This window comes from Danio rerio, chromosome 5 (assembly GCF_052040795.2).
Source record: "Danio rerio strain M-AB ecotype USA chromosome 5, GRCz13ab, whole genome shotgun sequence".
NCBI lineage: Eukaryota > Metazoa > Chordata > Actinopteri > Cypriniformes > Danionidae > Danio > Danio rerio.
The window spans coordinates 60424250-60439941 of NC_141025.1; the positions used below are offsets into that span (position 1 = coordinate 60424250).

The 15692-nt window shown below is 43.1% G+C and overlaps 1 protein-coding gene across 1 annotated transcript in view; it reads right to left on the reverse strand.

Moving 5' to 3' along the window:
- The window catches only part of arhgef15a (Rho guanine nucleotide exchange factor 15a), a 45948-nt gene that overhangs the window by 25212 nt on the left and 5044 nt on the right, over positions 1 to 15692 (reverse strand). The window contains exons 5-7 of the mRNA XM_087254197.1: positions 14558 to 14622; positions 7269 to 7516; positions 7011 to 7171 (exon numbers count right to left, since the gene is read on the reverse strand). Coding sequence (XP_087110323.1) covers positions 7011 to 7171; positions 7269 to 7516; positions 14558 to 14622 — 474 coding nt within the window. The remainder of the gene's footprint in view (positions 1 to 7010; positions 7172 to 7268; positions 7517 to 14557; positions 14623 to 15692) is intronic.

Sequence of the window (15692 nt, forward strand, 5' to 3'; positions counted from 1 at the left end):
GAGGGGAGCGGATGGTGCCGTTCCCCCGGAGGGTGGTCCAGGAGCGACGCACACCAGAGGGTCCCTCACGACCAGTCAACAGGCCAGCAGCACCCTCTCCACGAAATGAGCCTATGCCATCTGCGGATCCCCCGCAGCCTGGGCGAGGATGGTTGGCAGGCTGTATTGTTCACAGTGACCCACCATATGGAGCTCCTGAGGCCGACATCAAGGTCAATGGAAAACCGCTTCGGGCCCTTCTTGACTCAGGCAGTGCAGTAAGTCTGGTTCAAACTCATCTCCTACCCCCACGGAGAAACACAAAAACATTCCTTCCCATCACCTGTGTCCATGGGGACACCCGACAAGTTCCGGCTCGATGGGTGACAATCTCTGCAGCCCTGGGGGCTTGGTCTATTGAGGTGGGACTTGTGGAGGACCTCCCGGTCCCAGCCCTTATCGGAAGAGACTGGCCGGGGTTTGACCGCCTGCTTGCGACCACAATGCAGCCTGCCAGCCTTCAAGTAAGCCGCCGAAGATGGAGAGCCAGCCGAGGACCTCATCAGCGGCCTGCACTGGTAGCCACAGACAGCGAGAGAGACGGTAAGCCCCCTCCCCAATCTTCTAATCTGTTCTATGATGTGTTCCAGCAGGTAACGGGAGGGGGCTCGTTTGCTAAGGAACAACGGGATGATGACCGGCTGAAACATTGTTGGACCCAGGTGCGTGTCATTGAGGGCCAAGACACTCAACCATCACCCCATCCTCTCCCGCACTTTGTAGTTCAAAATGGGCTGTTGTACTGCGTCGCACAGCGAAGGGGGGAGGTGAAACAGCTACTTGTGGTGCCCCGTGCCAAGACAGAAACTGTGATGGACCTGGCTCACTCCCACCCGATGGCCGGTCACTTTGGAGTTGAGAACACCACACAGCCGATCCGGGATCGCTTCCACTGGCCGGGTCTAGAAGCTGATATAAAACGATTCTGTCAAGCCTGCCCCACCTGCCAGGTGACCTCGCCCAGAAAGCCTCCCCCCTAGCCCGCTGATCCCATTACCCATCATTGAGGTGCCCTTTGAGCGAATCGGGATGGACCTGGTTGGGCCGTTGCCAAAGTCGGCCCGGGGACATGAGCATATTCTGGTGATCGTTGATTATGCCACCCGGTATCCAGAAGCAATCCCCCTCAGGAAAGCCACTTCTAAAGCCATTGCCCAGGAGCTCTTCCTCCTGTCAAGCCGGGTCGGTATCCCAGCAGAGATATTGACTGACCAGGGTACCCCCCCCTCATGTCCCGGTTAATGGCTGACCTCTGTCGACTACTGCAGGTGAAGCAGTTAAGGACCACAGTGTACCACCCACAGACAGATGGGTTGGTCGAACGATTCAACCAAACGCTAAAACAAATGCTAAGGAAAGTAGTGGCTGAAGACAAACGTGACTGGGACCTCATGCTGCCCTATGTCCTCTTCGGCATACGAGAAGCGCCCCAGTCCTCAACTGGCTTCACCCCCTTCGAACTCCTTTTTGGCCATCAGCCCCGGGGCCTTCTAGATGTGGCTAAGGAAGCCTGGGAGCAGCAGCCGGCAGCCCATCGGTCCATAGTTGAGCATGTGAGACAGATGAGGGAGAAGATCGACCGGGTCATGCCGTTAGTCCGGGAGCATCTGGTCAAAGCCCAACAAGCCCAACAGCGCCACTATGACCGGGCAGCCCAACCACGGGAGTTCCAGCCCGGAGATTGAGTGATGGTCCTGATCCCGAATGCTGCCTGCAAGTTTCTTGCCACCTGGCAAGGCCCCTTCACCATTCTGGAAAAAATTGGGCCAGTCACATATCGGGTGAGGCTACCTGGAAAAAGAAGAGCTGACCAACTGTATCACATCAATCTTCTAAAAAAATGGGTGGGTACCAGGGACCAACTCGCAGCCCTCGCCACCTCCGATCCCGTGGTTGTAGATGTCAATCCTCACCTCTCGGCTATCCAAAAGGGAGAGCTCCATCACCTGGTCAGTCAGTTCTCTGATGTGTTCTCAGTACTCCCGGGTTGGACGAACATCATCAAGCATGATATCCACACTCCAGCTGGCAACATCATTCGACAACGGCCTTACCGGGTCCCTGAAGCTCGTCGGCAGGCTATTGAAGAGGAAGTAAAACAAATGCTGAAGTTAGGGGTGATTGAGCCGTCACGCAGTCCATGGTCCAGCCCAATCGTAATGGTACCAAAGTCTGACGGCACTCTCCGCTTCTGCAATGACTTCCGAAGGCTCAATGAGATCTCAGAGTTTGACGGATATCCCATGCTTCGGGTGGATGAGCTGCTGGATCGCCTGGGAAGGCCCGGTAAATCTCAACCCTGGACCTAACCAAAGGTTATAGGCAAGTACCCCTATCTGAGGAAGCCAAAGCCAAGACAATCTTCTCTACCCCAAGTGGCCACTGGCAATACCGGACCCTTCCCTTCGGCCTGCATGGAGCTCCCGCCAACTTCCAGCGGCTCATGGATATTGTCCTTCGCCCTCACCAAGCCTACGCTGCCGCATACCTAGATGATGTTGTCATTCATTCTGAGACATGGGAAGACCATCTAGATCGCCTGCGGAGAGTGCTGTCGGAACTCAGAAGGGCTGGACTCACCGCCAACCCCAGCAAATGCCACCTTGCGCTCCATGAAGCCAAATATCTGGGTTTTCGGGTGGGACGAGGGCTAATCCAGCCCCAGGAAAAGAAGGTGGAAGCAATTCGTAATGCACCAAAGTCGGAAACAAAAACCCAGGTACGAGCCTTTTTGGGGTTGGCGGGATATTATCGATGCTTCATACCTAACTTTGCCTCTCTAGCCGCCCCCCTTACAGACCTGACCAGGAAGGGGCAGCCTGAGAAGATCTGTTGGACGACTGCTGCAGAAGAGGCACTACACAAAGTAAAAATGGCACTGACATCTGAGCCAGTTCTTCGGGCCCCGGACTTCGCCTGCCCCTTCCTGCTGCAAACTGATGCTTCTGACACAGGACTAGGAGCAGTCCTGTCCCAGATACAGGAAGGTGAGGAACACCCAATCTTGTATATTAGCAGGAAGCTGCTCCCAGCCGAGAAGAACTACGCGACAGTGGAGAAAGAAGCTCTGACCATAAAATGGGCAGTTCTGGAGCTGCGACATTACCTCCTGGGCCGCAGCTTTACCCTTGTCACTGACCACGCTCCCCTACAATGGATGGCCCGGGCCAAAGATACTAACGCCAGGGTGACTCGGTGGTTCCTCGCTCTCCAGGACTTCCATTTTGTGGTACGTCATCGGGCCGGAGCCGCTAACGCCAATGCAGATGGCCTCTCTCGGGTCTGGGCAGCTTTTGCAGGTCTGTCAGGGGTCATTCCCCTCCCAACCCCTAAATTACCCCTACTGGCTCACATCACCCCTCGGACCAGGACGACGCTTAGGGGGGGGGGGGTGTGACGAGCGTCCCAAAGGATCATCAGCATCGCCCAGGAAACTAAGGAGAAACACCTGCAAGCCCTCAACTCAGACTGATCGGCCCCAGCTGCAGCCCATCAGCCGGCTTGCATTTAAACTGCAGCAACACAGCAGAACGGGAAGAAGTCTCTCCAGGAGAACAAGCACTGACTCGCTCTCTCTCTATTTTCCCAGACAGCAGCTGAGAACCTGCCGGAACCACAGAGGCACTTCAATAATCCACTGTCACACTGGGAAAGGAGCACAAAGAGCACACAAGCCACCAACCTAAATTCACCACTGGAAAAACCTGTTGTAAATAAACCACCCTCCGGGGCACTTATATGAGCTCTCACTTGTTGTGTGATTCTTCTCCCCGTGACAATATATATATATATATATATATATATATATATATATATATATATATATATATATATATATATATATATTTAGTGCATTTGTTAAAATGTGTGGTCACCTGGGTTACTGAGACTGCAGCAAGTAATAATGCCCCCAAAAATAAGTAGTAATGGATTGTAATGAGTTACTTGCAAAAAAGTAATATACTACAGAAATTATTTGTGTAATTATTGTTTATGAATATTTAACCTAATATTAATTGCATTATGTTAAATTTATATTTCGTTAATTAATATTTAAATGTAAAAATGTTATTAAATCTGAGAAAATTTAATCTTGAGAAGGTTATCTTTGGGCTCTGGCTCCTTTAAAGGTGTAGTAGGTTATTGTCTTCAGACACAATTTTGTTGTGCTGGTTGAAAGTCTTTTCACATTCTGTGTCAGGGTTCTGCCACTCCAGTCTTGTAAATTCTTGTAAAATCAAAGTCCGGACACTAGCTCTGTCTTGTTTTGTATGTGGGACTTGGTTTTCTCTTGTTTTCTGTCATTGTGTGTTTCTATATGAACACCTTCATAGGCATGCACAGACCGTGTATGCTCCTGTTTGATGCGGGCGTGCGTGGTCTGTGCATGCTTGGGATGTGCGCTCTTGTACTAGTGTTTGTGTTTTGTTCTGTCTACATTGCGCTGTTTCATTCTTAGCCTCTCAGTCTGGTTGGTTTTGGTTTCGGTTGGCGCTGAAATGAAACATGCGCGTTGCATATGTGTGAGTGCATGGTAAGGTGCTTTCATCTATTGTGTGTTTGTGTCTTGTGTCTATGTTTGTGTTGTCTAAGCATGTGGCTGGGTGTTTACATTGTGGCTGCGTTCTTTTGTTGTGTGCTTCAGTGTTGTGCTTTTAGTGTTGTCTTGTGAACACGCGGTTAATGAGTTCTCTCATTGGCTCCCTGTTGTAGTCTGGTTTTATGTGAGCACATGGTTTGTGTTGTCTTTTGTGTCATGTGCTCTCCCATCTATTGTCTAGTCCCTCCCTCCTTGTTAACCTATTATTAGTTTATAAGGTTCAACTGTTTGTATGTTTATTTACTTCTGCTTATATTCTTCTCATGTCTGCTGTCCTGTGCCAGTTCGTTGCCGTATATTGCCTGGTCCTGTTGTGTGTTCCAGTCCTGAACTCTGCCAGCCTGGCCAGTCTACTTTATTTTGTTTGTTTATATCTTTTGTTAATGTTTCCTCCCTCAGGATAGTTTGTTTTTTATTGTATTTTATTAGAAATAAATACTTATTTACCCTGCACTTGGGTCCTCACTCCTTTTCCCCCCTCACAAATCCTGACATTCTTTATTCATGATTATATTCTGGGTAAGGCACAAGAGTAAAAAAAAATTCATCCAATTAAAGTGTCAGGCCGACACCTCCCATAATTCTGATAAATAGCTCAAACTGTCTGTCAACAATTGCAGATTTAAACTAATGCGCAGCCATTTTCATGCAGATCTGCTGTTTGTGCGTACATGTGCTTCGGGTTCAGGAGAGAGAAAGAGTTTGAGTGGTAAAAACTTGCTGAATCAAAACTTTTTAAAACCCTGAATCAATATTGAGTTACTTTTGCATCCAGGATGAAGGACGACAACCATGGTTGAAGGATTTCATTTAGACAGGTAATGTTCTGTTGCAAAACAATTTCAGCTTCTCGCAAAGCTGATGTGGATGTTGTTGCTACAAATGGGTTATATGCACAGAAGTGTTGTTCAGCCATTGAAATCTTCCGGTGAGAGATTGATATGACTATTTTCAGTTTCATAAGGTGTTTTACAGCATGAGTAATGTAGAGTTTTATTTAGTTTAACAACAAAACATCAGTAAATAACGCTATTCTACCTATCTCTTACTGAGGTGAAGTTGGTTTTATATTCAAATCGCATTGTTTAAGTTTTAAACAATGACAACCTGTGACGCGCGCCCAATATATTGTTTACCATGCTACTTTGAATATTCGGTCAAAAATATCACCTAAGTATGGCTTAGTAATGACTGTGGCATCCTGGTTTGGATGGCAGGGTTGGGATTGTGTTTCAGAGATTTACGCTAATTGGTTATCGCAGATCAGCTACTGCACCTTTAAGAGGCAGCAAGAGAGAGAGAAAAAGGAAATGTAAAAAAGTTGTAATGCTGTTGTGAGTACTGTTGTCTATGCTCCAGATTAAAGGAAAAAGAAACTAATTATCACCCCGTAAACCATATTTATTTATGATACCCACGTTGAAGAGAATGGTGTCTAAACAGCAAAAAATAAGGGTTACAAATACACATTCTCTGTTTTGGGGGTTATGGTTAAGAATGGGCACAGTTCAACAGGAGTAAGCAACAAATCTCCAGTATTTTATTTAATTTTTTTGATTAGGCAGAAGTGTTTTTTTAAAAGCAGCTGCTAAACTAAAGAGCTTTCTGTGATGCAAAAGGGTGACAGTACGTTGAAAAGATGATACGAAAAGGTGGAATCCAAGTGCATTTAAACTATGAATAATTGTGTGGACAACAGAAAAATAACAGGATATCCAAAAATCCAAGTGTCAAAAGAACAGTAATAAACAAAACAAGAAACTAAGTCAAGGTACAGGAACACAGCACATGAACAACATACCATACAAAAAACAAATGACTGATTCAGCTGCGTGTGTGATCAGTGGAAGTAAAACCTGGTGTATGTGTAGAGGAATGTAGGGATTTGTAGTTCATGACTAGATTTTAGGTTACCAGCGATCTCTACAGTACTTGATTGTGCTGGACATGACACAAAAGTACAAAATAAATTATGAAAAAAACTTTAAAATTAGGAAATAGTGTATTAAACTTTCAAAAAATTAAGTTCAGCCCTTTCCTTATTTTATTTACAGTAACACTTAATTTTGATGGTCTATTTGAGTATTAGTAGACTGTCTACTTACTGCTCCTTAACAGACATTTAACTGACTATTAAAAACCTAGCAAGTACATGTCAATTTACACACCCTAATCCCAACCTAACAGTCTACTTATAATTTCATGAGAATAAGTTGGCATGTAGATGCAATGTAACTTAAATTCAACAAACAAACCATCCAAATAAAGTGTGACTAAATTTCATTTTGAACATTAGAGTAAAAAAATGAAAAGTTAAGTTTCCATGTATTTCATCTATAACCCTAATGCATTTGTCTTTTAATCTACTCACCTCTCGCTAACTTCATAGACCTGCAGGAGGTTGGAGAAGAGGACTTTCCTATCATGAATGACCAGAGTCTCATTAAGTTCCCGTGACCCTAGGAAATGATCCTTCAGAACCCGCAGGGAGCGAAGGTAGGAGGCTTCAGAGGTGAGCACTTCAAACATGCTCTAAAATCACATTTAAAGATCAAATGTAAGTAAAACTGAAGTTGAGCTTTTCAACAAAAAAGTAAAGTTACGTCTTGTAAGGGAAAATTTCACTCACCTCTTGTCTCTGTTTTTCAGTGCGAGTGAGCTTGTGCAACATTCCGCTTTCCTTCACCACTGGTAAGTCCTGCCAGAGTGTAATTTCCTCAGGACCTCTTTTTGATTGGGTGCCAACTACTCCCAGGCTTCCATGACCCTCAAGGCCCAGGGTTTCACTAACACTTCTCCTGTTGCAATCAGGACTAACAGTTTGGATCTGACTATCTTCTTTCGAGAGCTTAGCCTGGTAAATTTGATATAGAGGTTCTGGGGATGACAAAATGTGTTTGAGAATGCTAGGTTATTTAAAAAGAAGATAAAAGACCCAAAGAAATTTTATTGAACCTAATTGAACCTAACAACCTTCAAACCACAATGTGTTTATTTCTGACTCTTCTGTTCTATTAATTTTAGTCATTTATAAATTTTAGTTTACCCAGATCAGCTGACTGGATTAAACATAAACATGTAAAGCTGGTGTATAATATGTATAAGGAAAAAAATATTAAAAGCAAGTTAATAAAATTATTAAGTTTAATTATTCAAATCATTGTTTATTTTTGGCTGAAATTTATATTTCTATATTGATATTGACAATGTGCCCACTATCTGATCCAAACTGTCTACTCATCCACATCTCAAAGACTTTCAGTGTGGTTGCAGTTGTCAATCAACAAGCTAATCTAAAGCCTTCATTTACAAATTAAGCCTGAATAATCTTTGGCGTTTTCAATCTGGCAGTGGTGTAAATTACTGTTTGTAACGAGTGAAAATAAAGGTGGCTTCTTTAAGAGAGAGAATTGCGTGAACAATCTGTAGACACATGTACTACAAGAACCACTTCTTTCTCTGGTGCTCGAATTAAGTTATTTTTCTTGTAATATAAAGTGATACAATTGACAGGAGGATAAAGAGCAAGATGTGAGCTTTGATTTATTTTATGCTGCAACACAAGTTAGGCAAGCTATCCTGTACCTTTAGCTAACTCAATGCATAACAAGTGGTGCCCCAACATTTTTATTTATGGCTTTGGATCCATGGTTTGCATGTAAATGCCTATGAAATTGTTTTGGTGGATGACGCAGAGAATGTATTGAATTTTCAGCTGTCGAGTGTGTGGTTGCACTGCCCGATTTCCAGTGGAGGAAACCCGGCGACACAGCTGACTTTTGTCTTCACACTTTTCTGTGGATTTCTATGTACACAGAGATGATCGTCATGAGGTTCACATTGCAGCTTTGACGGTGGTACGTTTTGACAGTCAACACTTTTTGCTGTTTGTGAACTTTGACTGGACATGCTATGACCTCTGTGTAGTTTTTGCATCCATTTGTGAGGATTGAACAGAAGCCGCTTTTGAATTAAAAATATTTTGCTCTGGACTTGGCCTAAATTTGAACTGTGAATTCATTTCCCATCGAGGACTCAGGGTGAACCTACTCCTCAGTGGGTTTTTAGTGAGTGGTTGGACGCATATAAGATTTGGAGCTTAATGTTCTTAAATGTCAGCCAATCTGCTTTGAATGCAAGGATTAAGATGGCTTGTCTAGAAACAGAACAAAAAGGAAATTAATGGATCTTATCAAAGACTTTGTTGGCTTGTTTGATTGTCACGGGCTACAATACTTTGGTGGAGCACGAAATCAATACAGGGGATGCAAAACCTGACCATCTCCCACCTTACAGAATGTCACCAGCAAAAAAACAGATCATTGAGGAACAGATTAAGATGATGCTAGATGAGAGCATAATTGAACCCTGAGAGAGCACATATGTTGATAGTAGCCATGTGGCTACGACAGGTTTTGTGTCAACTCATGGGGCCTGAATCAATTTACGCTTAAAGGTTCATATTCACTCCCCAGATTAGATGAATCATTGATTTTTCTCAAGGGTATTGGCGGGTGTCGATGTAAAAGCAGTCAAGACCATCAAGGCAGCATTTTGTATCTCACAGTGGCCTTTTTTATTTCAAAGTTCACCCTTTTGGGCTTAGTAATGTCCTAGCAACTTTTCAAAGAGTGATGACTAATGTTCTTGCTGGGTTAATCTACGGTGCTGTGCACCTTTAAGCAGCACCTAATAGATCTTCAGAAAGTCTTTTTGAGACTAGAGTCAGCTGGTCTTACACTGAACAAATGTCAGTTCTGCTTGAGTGAACTAACCTTCCTAAGATAGAGTCACTCCTAAAGGAATTACATCTAATTGTGGGGAGAACTGGATAATTTTGAGCTTTTGTCAGCTAATTTCATCTTCCAGGTTTAAAATGATTTTTGGGGCGGGATCAAAATCGGTGACATAACGCAAAACTGCAAGTTGAGTCATGACATCAGTTCTATGTCCTATCACTCCAGACCGCCAGAGGCAGTGCTGAAAACACCAGTGGAAAACCCTTCATGCTCGCGCTTGACAGAGAATCAAATAGCAAGTTGTTACCTTGTGACGTGCCCTGAGCTATAATAACCCTTTAACACATCACTTCTATCTCTTTCTCAATTTTACTTGTTTTGAGTTGAACTTGATGATATTCTGTGCATCTAGCTGCTGAAGAGGGCTTCAGGGTATATTCCAAGCTGTTTTGTCTATATTATATCACATAGATTCCAGCCATCTCACGGCGCACAACGATGGCGAGATACTGGTTGCATCATGCAAGTGGTTTGAATCTGCTGGATGCTGGCAGTTTTGAACACCTCTGGAGAAATAGACTTTTACGCCCTGGTTGCCTCGGCTGAGAGTGTGTATGAGCTTTAAACGTAGCATGAACTAACAGACTAAGGGAGGCAAATTCATCGCCTTCAGGGTAAGCTACTGAGATGGATTCACTGCAGTGTACTACATGCCCTAATGTTATGACTATTATGGCCGGACATCATCAATGTCCAATGTGTCTGGGTGTGAATCATCTTTAATAAACTGACTGATTCATGTCCGGAATGCTCTATTATGCTGCAAAAATTCGGCCTAAAACAGATGAGCCACTGTTGTTACAAGAGGATGTTCAGTCTAAGTTACAATTGACACCCGCACATACAGGACAGGAATTAGATGTGATGTCAATGGCTTCCTCTGACTAATTTTTTGAAAGCTTCCCAGACGTCGCGTTGAACGCTGCTAATAATCTGCATGCACAGCCATCACAGCACTCTGGTAGTGAGACTGTATCTGAAAAATCAGGCAGGTCGCTTTCAGTTTTTGCATCCCTGGTGCAAGAGAAGAGAGAATGGCATCTGGAGAGGGACTCTGCGCACAGCACACATAAATGTTTTGGAACTAACAGCGGTGTTCCTTACACTTTTGCATTTTCAGAGTGTTCTCAGGGGAAAACATGTCTCGATACGAATGGACAACAAAGTGGCTGTTTTTTATATCAACAACCAGGGAGGCACAAGGTCAAAGAATGCACTTCGAGGAGCTCACCATCTACTTCTTTGGGCACAGACCAATCTGCTTTCCATACGGGCATCATACCTGCCAGCAGGGGTCCCGCTGGGTGGGGGAAGTTAGGATGGCTCTAAGGGCTCACGCCGTTTTGGGGCCCCCCAGAGATAATATTAGGGGCCCACCAGAACCAGCATGCTCTTCACTTTTCACGACACCCACAAAATGTTGTCACTGGCCTCGTACGGGCCAGCAGAGCCCCTGCCTGCCAGGACGACTCAATCATGCTGCAGATTCCCTGGTCCATGGCTCCGTCTTTACCCGGATGTCATGCAAATGATATAGAGAATGTACGGAACTGCTGCAGTAGATGTGTTTGCAAACAGCCAAACGTCTCTGTGTCCTCATTGGTTTTCTCTGATGGACGAACCAGTATCTCTGGGCTTGGATGCGTTAGCTCACAACTGGCTGGACGTGATCTTGTATGCCTCTCCCCCATTGCCACTAATTTGGAAAACAATTTGCCGGCAAACACCATCTGCTGTTGGTGGCTCTGCATTGGCCTCTTTTCTCTGTGTTAATAGGACCACCCTGTCGTCTGCCGAGCAGACCAGATCTACTATGTCAGTTGGAAAGAAGAGTTTAGCACCAGCATCCAGATCGACTAAAACTGTGGGTATGTGGGTCTCTGGGGCCACCAGGCCTTTCCTGAGGGACACTGTTTTGAATGCGTGTGCTGCATCCACTAACAGGTTGTATTTGTGTAAGTGGAAGGTTTTTTGTGACTTGTGTTCCAGCCATAATATTGATCCTTTACAGTGTTCAGTAGGAAGCATTTTAAACATATTGCAACACCTTTTTGAGCTTGGACGTTCTGCATCAACACTTAAGGTGTACATTGCAGTTTTGTCAGCTCACCGTTCAGAGTTTGGCTCTTCTTCACTCATTCAAAGGGGTGTTACTTTCTGAAATTTGTGGGGCAGCAAACTGGGATTCAGCGTATATGTTTTCACAGTTTTAACTACTGAACATGACTCTTTTGCCAGCTGTGTGTACTACAGTGTCGACTGCCTGCCTGGAAGCTTCAGAAAAGGATTCCTAGTGACTTTGTTGGTATTCCTCTTCCACTAGTGCTTTCAGCACTGCCTCTGGAGCGATAGGAAATAGAACACTGGTTACTAACAGTGACTTAGGCCGTACTCACATTGGGTACAGTTGCCTTGAACAGGGCCAAAGCACGATTGTCCCCCCTCCCGTCTCCCCGACGGCCCTCACTCACACCATATCGGGCCCCGGCACGCTTACGTCATCGCTGCTGCGCTGTTCTGTGAGAAGCGCTCTCTATGGCAAGCCTTTTTAGCATTTAAATCTTTGTTCTGACTCCATTAATATATTTAGAGATATCTCTAATTATATTTTGACTAGTCATAATTATAATTCGACTAGTCAGAATGACAATTAGAGATATCTGCAATTACAATTGTACTAGTACAAAATCAGATTGGAGATATCTGCAAATAATATGACTAGTCATATTCCTTCATTCACGTCCATTTAAAAATATTTGCAGTTATCTCTAAATGAGTTTTGACTAGTCACAATTATAATTAGAGATATCTCAAATAAATTTTTACTAGTAACAATTGTAATTAGAGATATCTCTAACTGAGTTTTTACTAGTCATAATACATTTGAAGATATCTTTAATTCGTCAAATTTAGAGATATTTACAAATATATTTGAAGATATCTTTAATTATTTTACTAATAGTCGATTTACAGTTGTAGATATCTTGAATTGGATTTTTGACTAGTCAAAATTAATTTAGAGATATCTCTAATTACAATTGTGACTACTTGCCATACGCTCTCACTCAGCAGCACAGTGGAGATTTCTCTAGTTATATCGTTTCAGTCGTTTGTTATGCAGTGACATGCAGAGTCAAATATTTCACCAAACAGTCCTTAGGGATGCGGTGACACGCAGTCAGATATTTCGCCGAACAGATCCGCCACTTTTGGCGCTCATAAACAATCATAAAGCTCTCGTGCTGCAGGAATGAGGAGGTCTGCCGAAGGCGCGCAGCTGTCGTGCAGTGAGGGGTTTGCGTCTTTAATGAACTACGGCAGTTTGCGATCACTAAACAGTAAGTATTATTAATAAATCCAATGAAACAGACCCTTAAAAGTCAGATCTCGCTTTCAGTTTCGGGCTTTGGCGCGTTTTGCACTCACACACAAGCGTTTCGTGCCAAAGCCCAAGTGAACCGCGCTCAGGCACACCTCTTCCAACCGGGCCAGGGCCGGCCAAGTGAACCGTGCTTGAGCCCGATTCAGCGCACTCACACTTCCCAAACGATCCGGGAAACGGGCCTGGGCACGGTACGGATGGCATAGTGTGAGTAGGCCCTTAGTAGAAGACCGCTAGAGTCTCTGGTCACTCGATATTGCGAGAATGATCTAAGAGATAGAAGTGGCGTTCTAAAGGGTTATTATAGCTCAGGGCACGTCACAAGTCACGAGGTAACAACTTATTATTCGATTCTTGGTCAAGCGTGAGCATGAGGGGTTTTCCACTAGTGCTTTTAGCACTGCCTCTGCCTCTTCCACTAAGTCATAGAACCACAGTTATGTTAGTAACCAGCATTTCTCAATATTATTCATAGCGGAGTTTTCTTATCCCATGAGAAGAACCTGCTTCTTAATTATTCATGACTGCACGTGCTTTCCAAAGGCAAGACAGATCTGCCAGTGCCCAGCTGTGAGACATTATGTTGATGATTGGGTGAGACCACATCCACGGAACCACAGCACACATTTAGCCATTCATTAAGGGTCGTATGTGTTGTTTCCATGATCCACTGGGTTTGTTGCATGTTTTTCCCTGCAATCCTGTGAGGGCCGATCCAACAAAGCTATATGTATACAGCATGCATTTTTGTCGGGAGAGCAGAATGAGAATTGGAGAATGGCAGACTTTGTCTTTTATCAGTTGAGGTCGTCCACATTTAGACACATCGCTGTGCTGCTGTGTTTGCCTAAATCCTCCAGATTACCAGCAGGGCTAATGGTTGAAATAGGCAGGGCAAGAGACTTACTGCACTGAGTCTGCATTCAGACTCGGGGATTGAGGGAGAAGTCCTAATTTTTAGTGTTTATTTAAACACGATTATCTTTATAATAAATAAATTGTGGTTGTGTGTATATGAAATTACGAATAACAAATGTAGCAGGGAAAAAAATTACTGTTTATTTCTTTGCATTTTAACTTTGTAAACTATAAATGGCTCTTCTCACGGTTTGTGTCGCATTTTGTGAGCCAATTGACAACAATTATTTGCTCCCCTTCTCCCCTGCTCTGCTGGCCATGCTCACTCCTGCCTCTGCTCGCAGCGCTCCACGCCCATTATGATGCTTTTTTTTTAATTCGGAGGTAGACTTGAACCGACAGTTTTGGGTTTCATGGCCCTTTAACTGCAGTTTGGCACTTTCACCTTCATTCAGGAACACTTTATTCATGCCCTGTGACAATTATTGTATGCAAGTATGAACTGCTGGAAGAGTGTTGTTTTAATGGAATTTGAAACCGTGCATCATATGGGAAAAAAAAACGTCTGTGGTCCTACTTAAAAAAATATTGTCGTCTGTATAGACTATCCTGTCACAAAATGACCAAAATCCTAAAGGCAAGTAATAGTTTGATTAAGGTGTCTGTACTGCACTTCAATAATGCAACTAAAATAGGCATACCCCACATCTTAATTTGATTTCTGTTTAGTTTGATTATGATTTGGATTATAGTAATCAAAAATAGCTGTTTACATGGTAGACTCTTAATCAGAGTATTGTTTTGATTGTAATAAAATTACATATATAATTTTGCTTGCTTAGATGAAAAAGTCACCACTCATCACTGAAAGAATCTCACCATAGTCACTGTTTGGCTCCCAGTCACTGGAAATCCTCCGTGGGCTTCCTGTATTGTCAGATAGCCTGTATGAAAGCCACAATTACTACACCAGGCAACACATTCTTAGATTGAACAGATTGTAATGGTCTGGGTGTTTGCTACTTTAACAATACTGTTCGGAGTTTCCCCTGCGATCTATTGCACTTTCTTTCTTAGTAAAGAAAAAAAAAAACACACACACACACTTTCTGCAAGTGACGTGTGACAAGTATGTCTTCTAACGCAATAGGTCACAAGGTCAGTTTTTATTTTTTAAGACCAAAAAAGTTTAAAAAATTTTTTAAATATTTTGATAAAAAAAAAACTATTTTAATTTTAATCAAACTTTTTAGACAGCAGTAAGAAAAGATGGGCAGTACATGTATATTATAAATATAAAATAGTATATTGAAAATATGTATTAAATTACTTTTGAGTATTTTGTAATTTTTATTTTCCTGGACTTTTTTTGTATATTGTATATTGTAACTTGGATAACTAAGCTTATTAAGACAACAAAATATAGTTCTGGCTAAATGTAAGTTGAGATGTTGAATCATATCTGGAAAAAAGCAAGGACATGATACCCTACATTTGTTGAAAACCCTGTAATGGGTAATTTGCTTTATGTTATAAAATGGAAGAATATAGCAAATACCTTTGCTGCTCTAAAACATGGGAATTTTCTTGTTAGAGGAGGAGTGACAGCTTTCTAGCTTATGTTAGCTAACTTCAATACTCATTTTTTTTTTATCGACAATTTTAGAAGCTAAATATCTCTATTTGTCATTGTTGTCGCCAAAAGAGCTTGAGTATACTCTTGCTAGGACCTCTATTTGACATAATAAACACAAAGAAACTGAAAGTATTATCAATAATTGTCACATGCACATCATGGCAGTTTCAGGAGAGCAGCACCAAGCATCTTAGACTGGATGTTTTACTGGAGATTATAAGAAGTTTAGGGTTAGTGATTGGATGAAATTGTATCTGTTATGGCACCTTTAGTCTTATTGTGACATTAAGGCTAGTATTGTGGCAAGTTAGATGATCCACTCAGACTTTAGGTTTAAGTCTGATGGACCGAAGCTTCTGTCCTGAAACTGCTGTACAT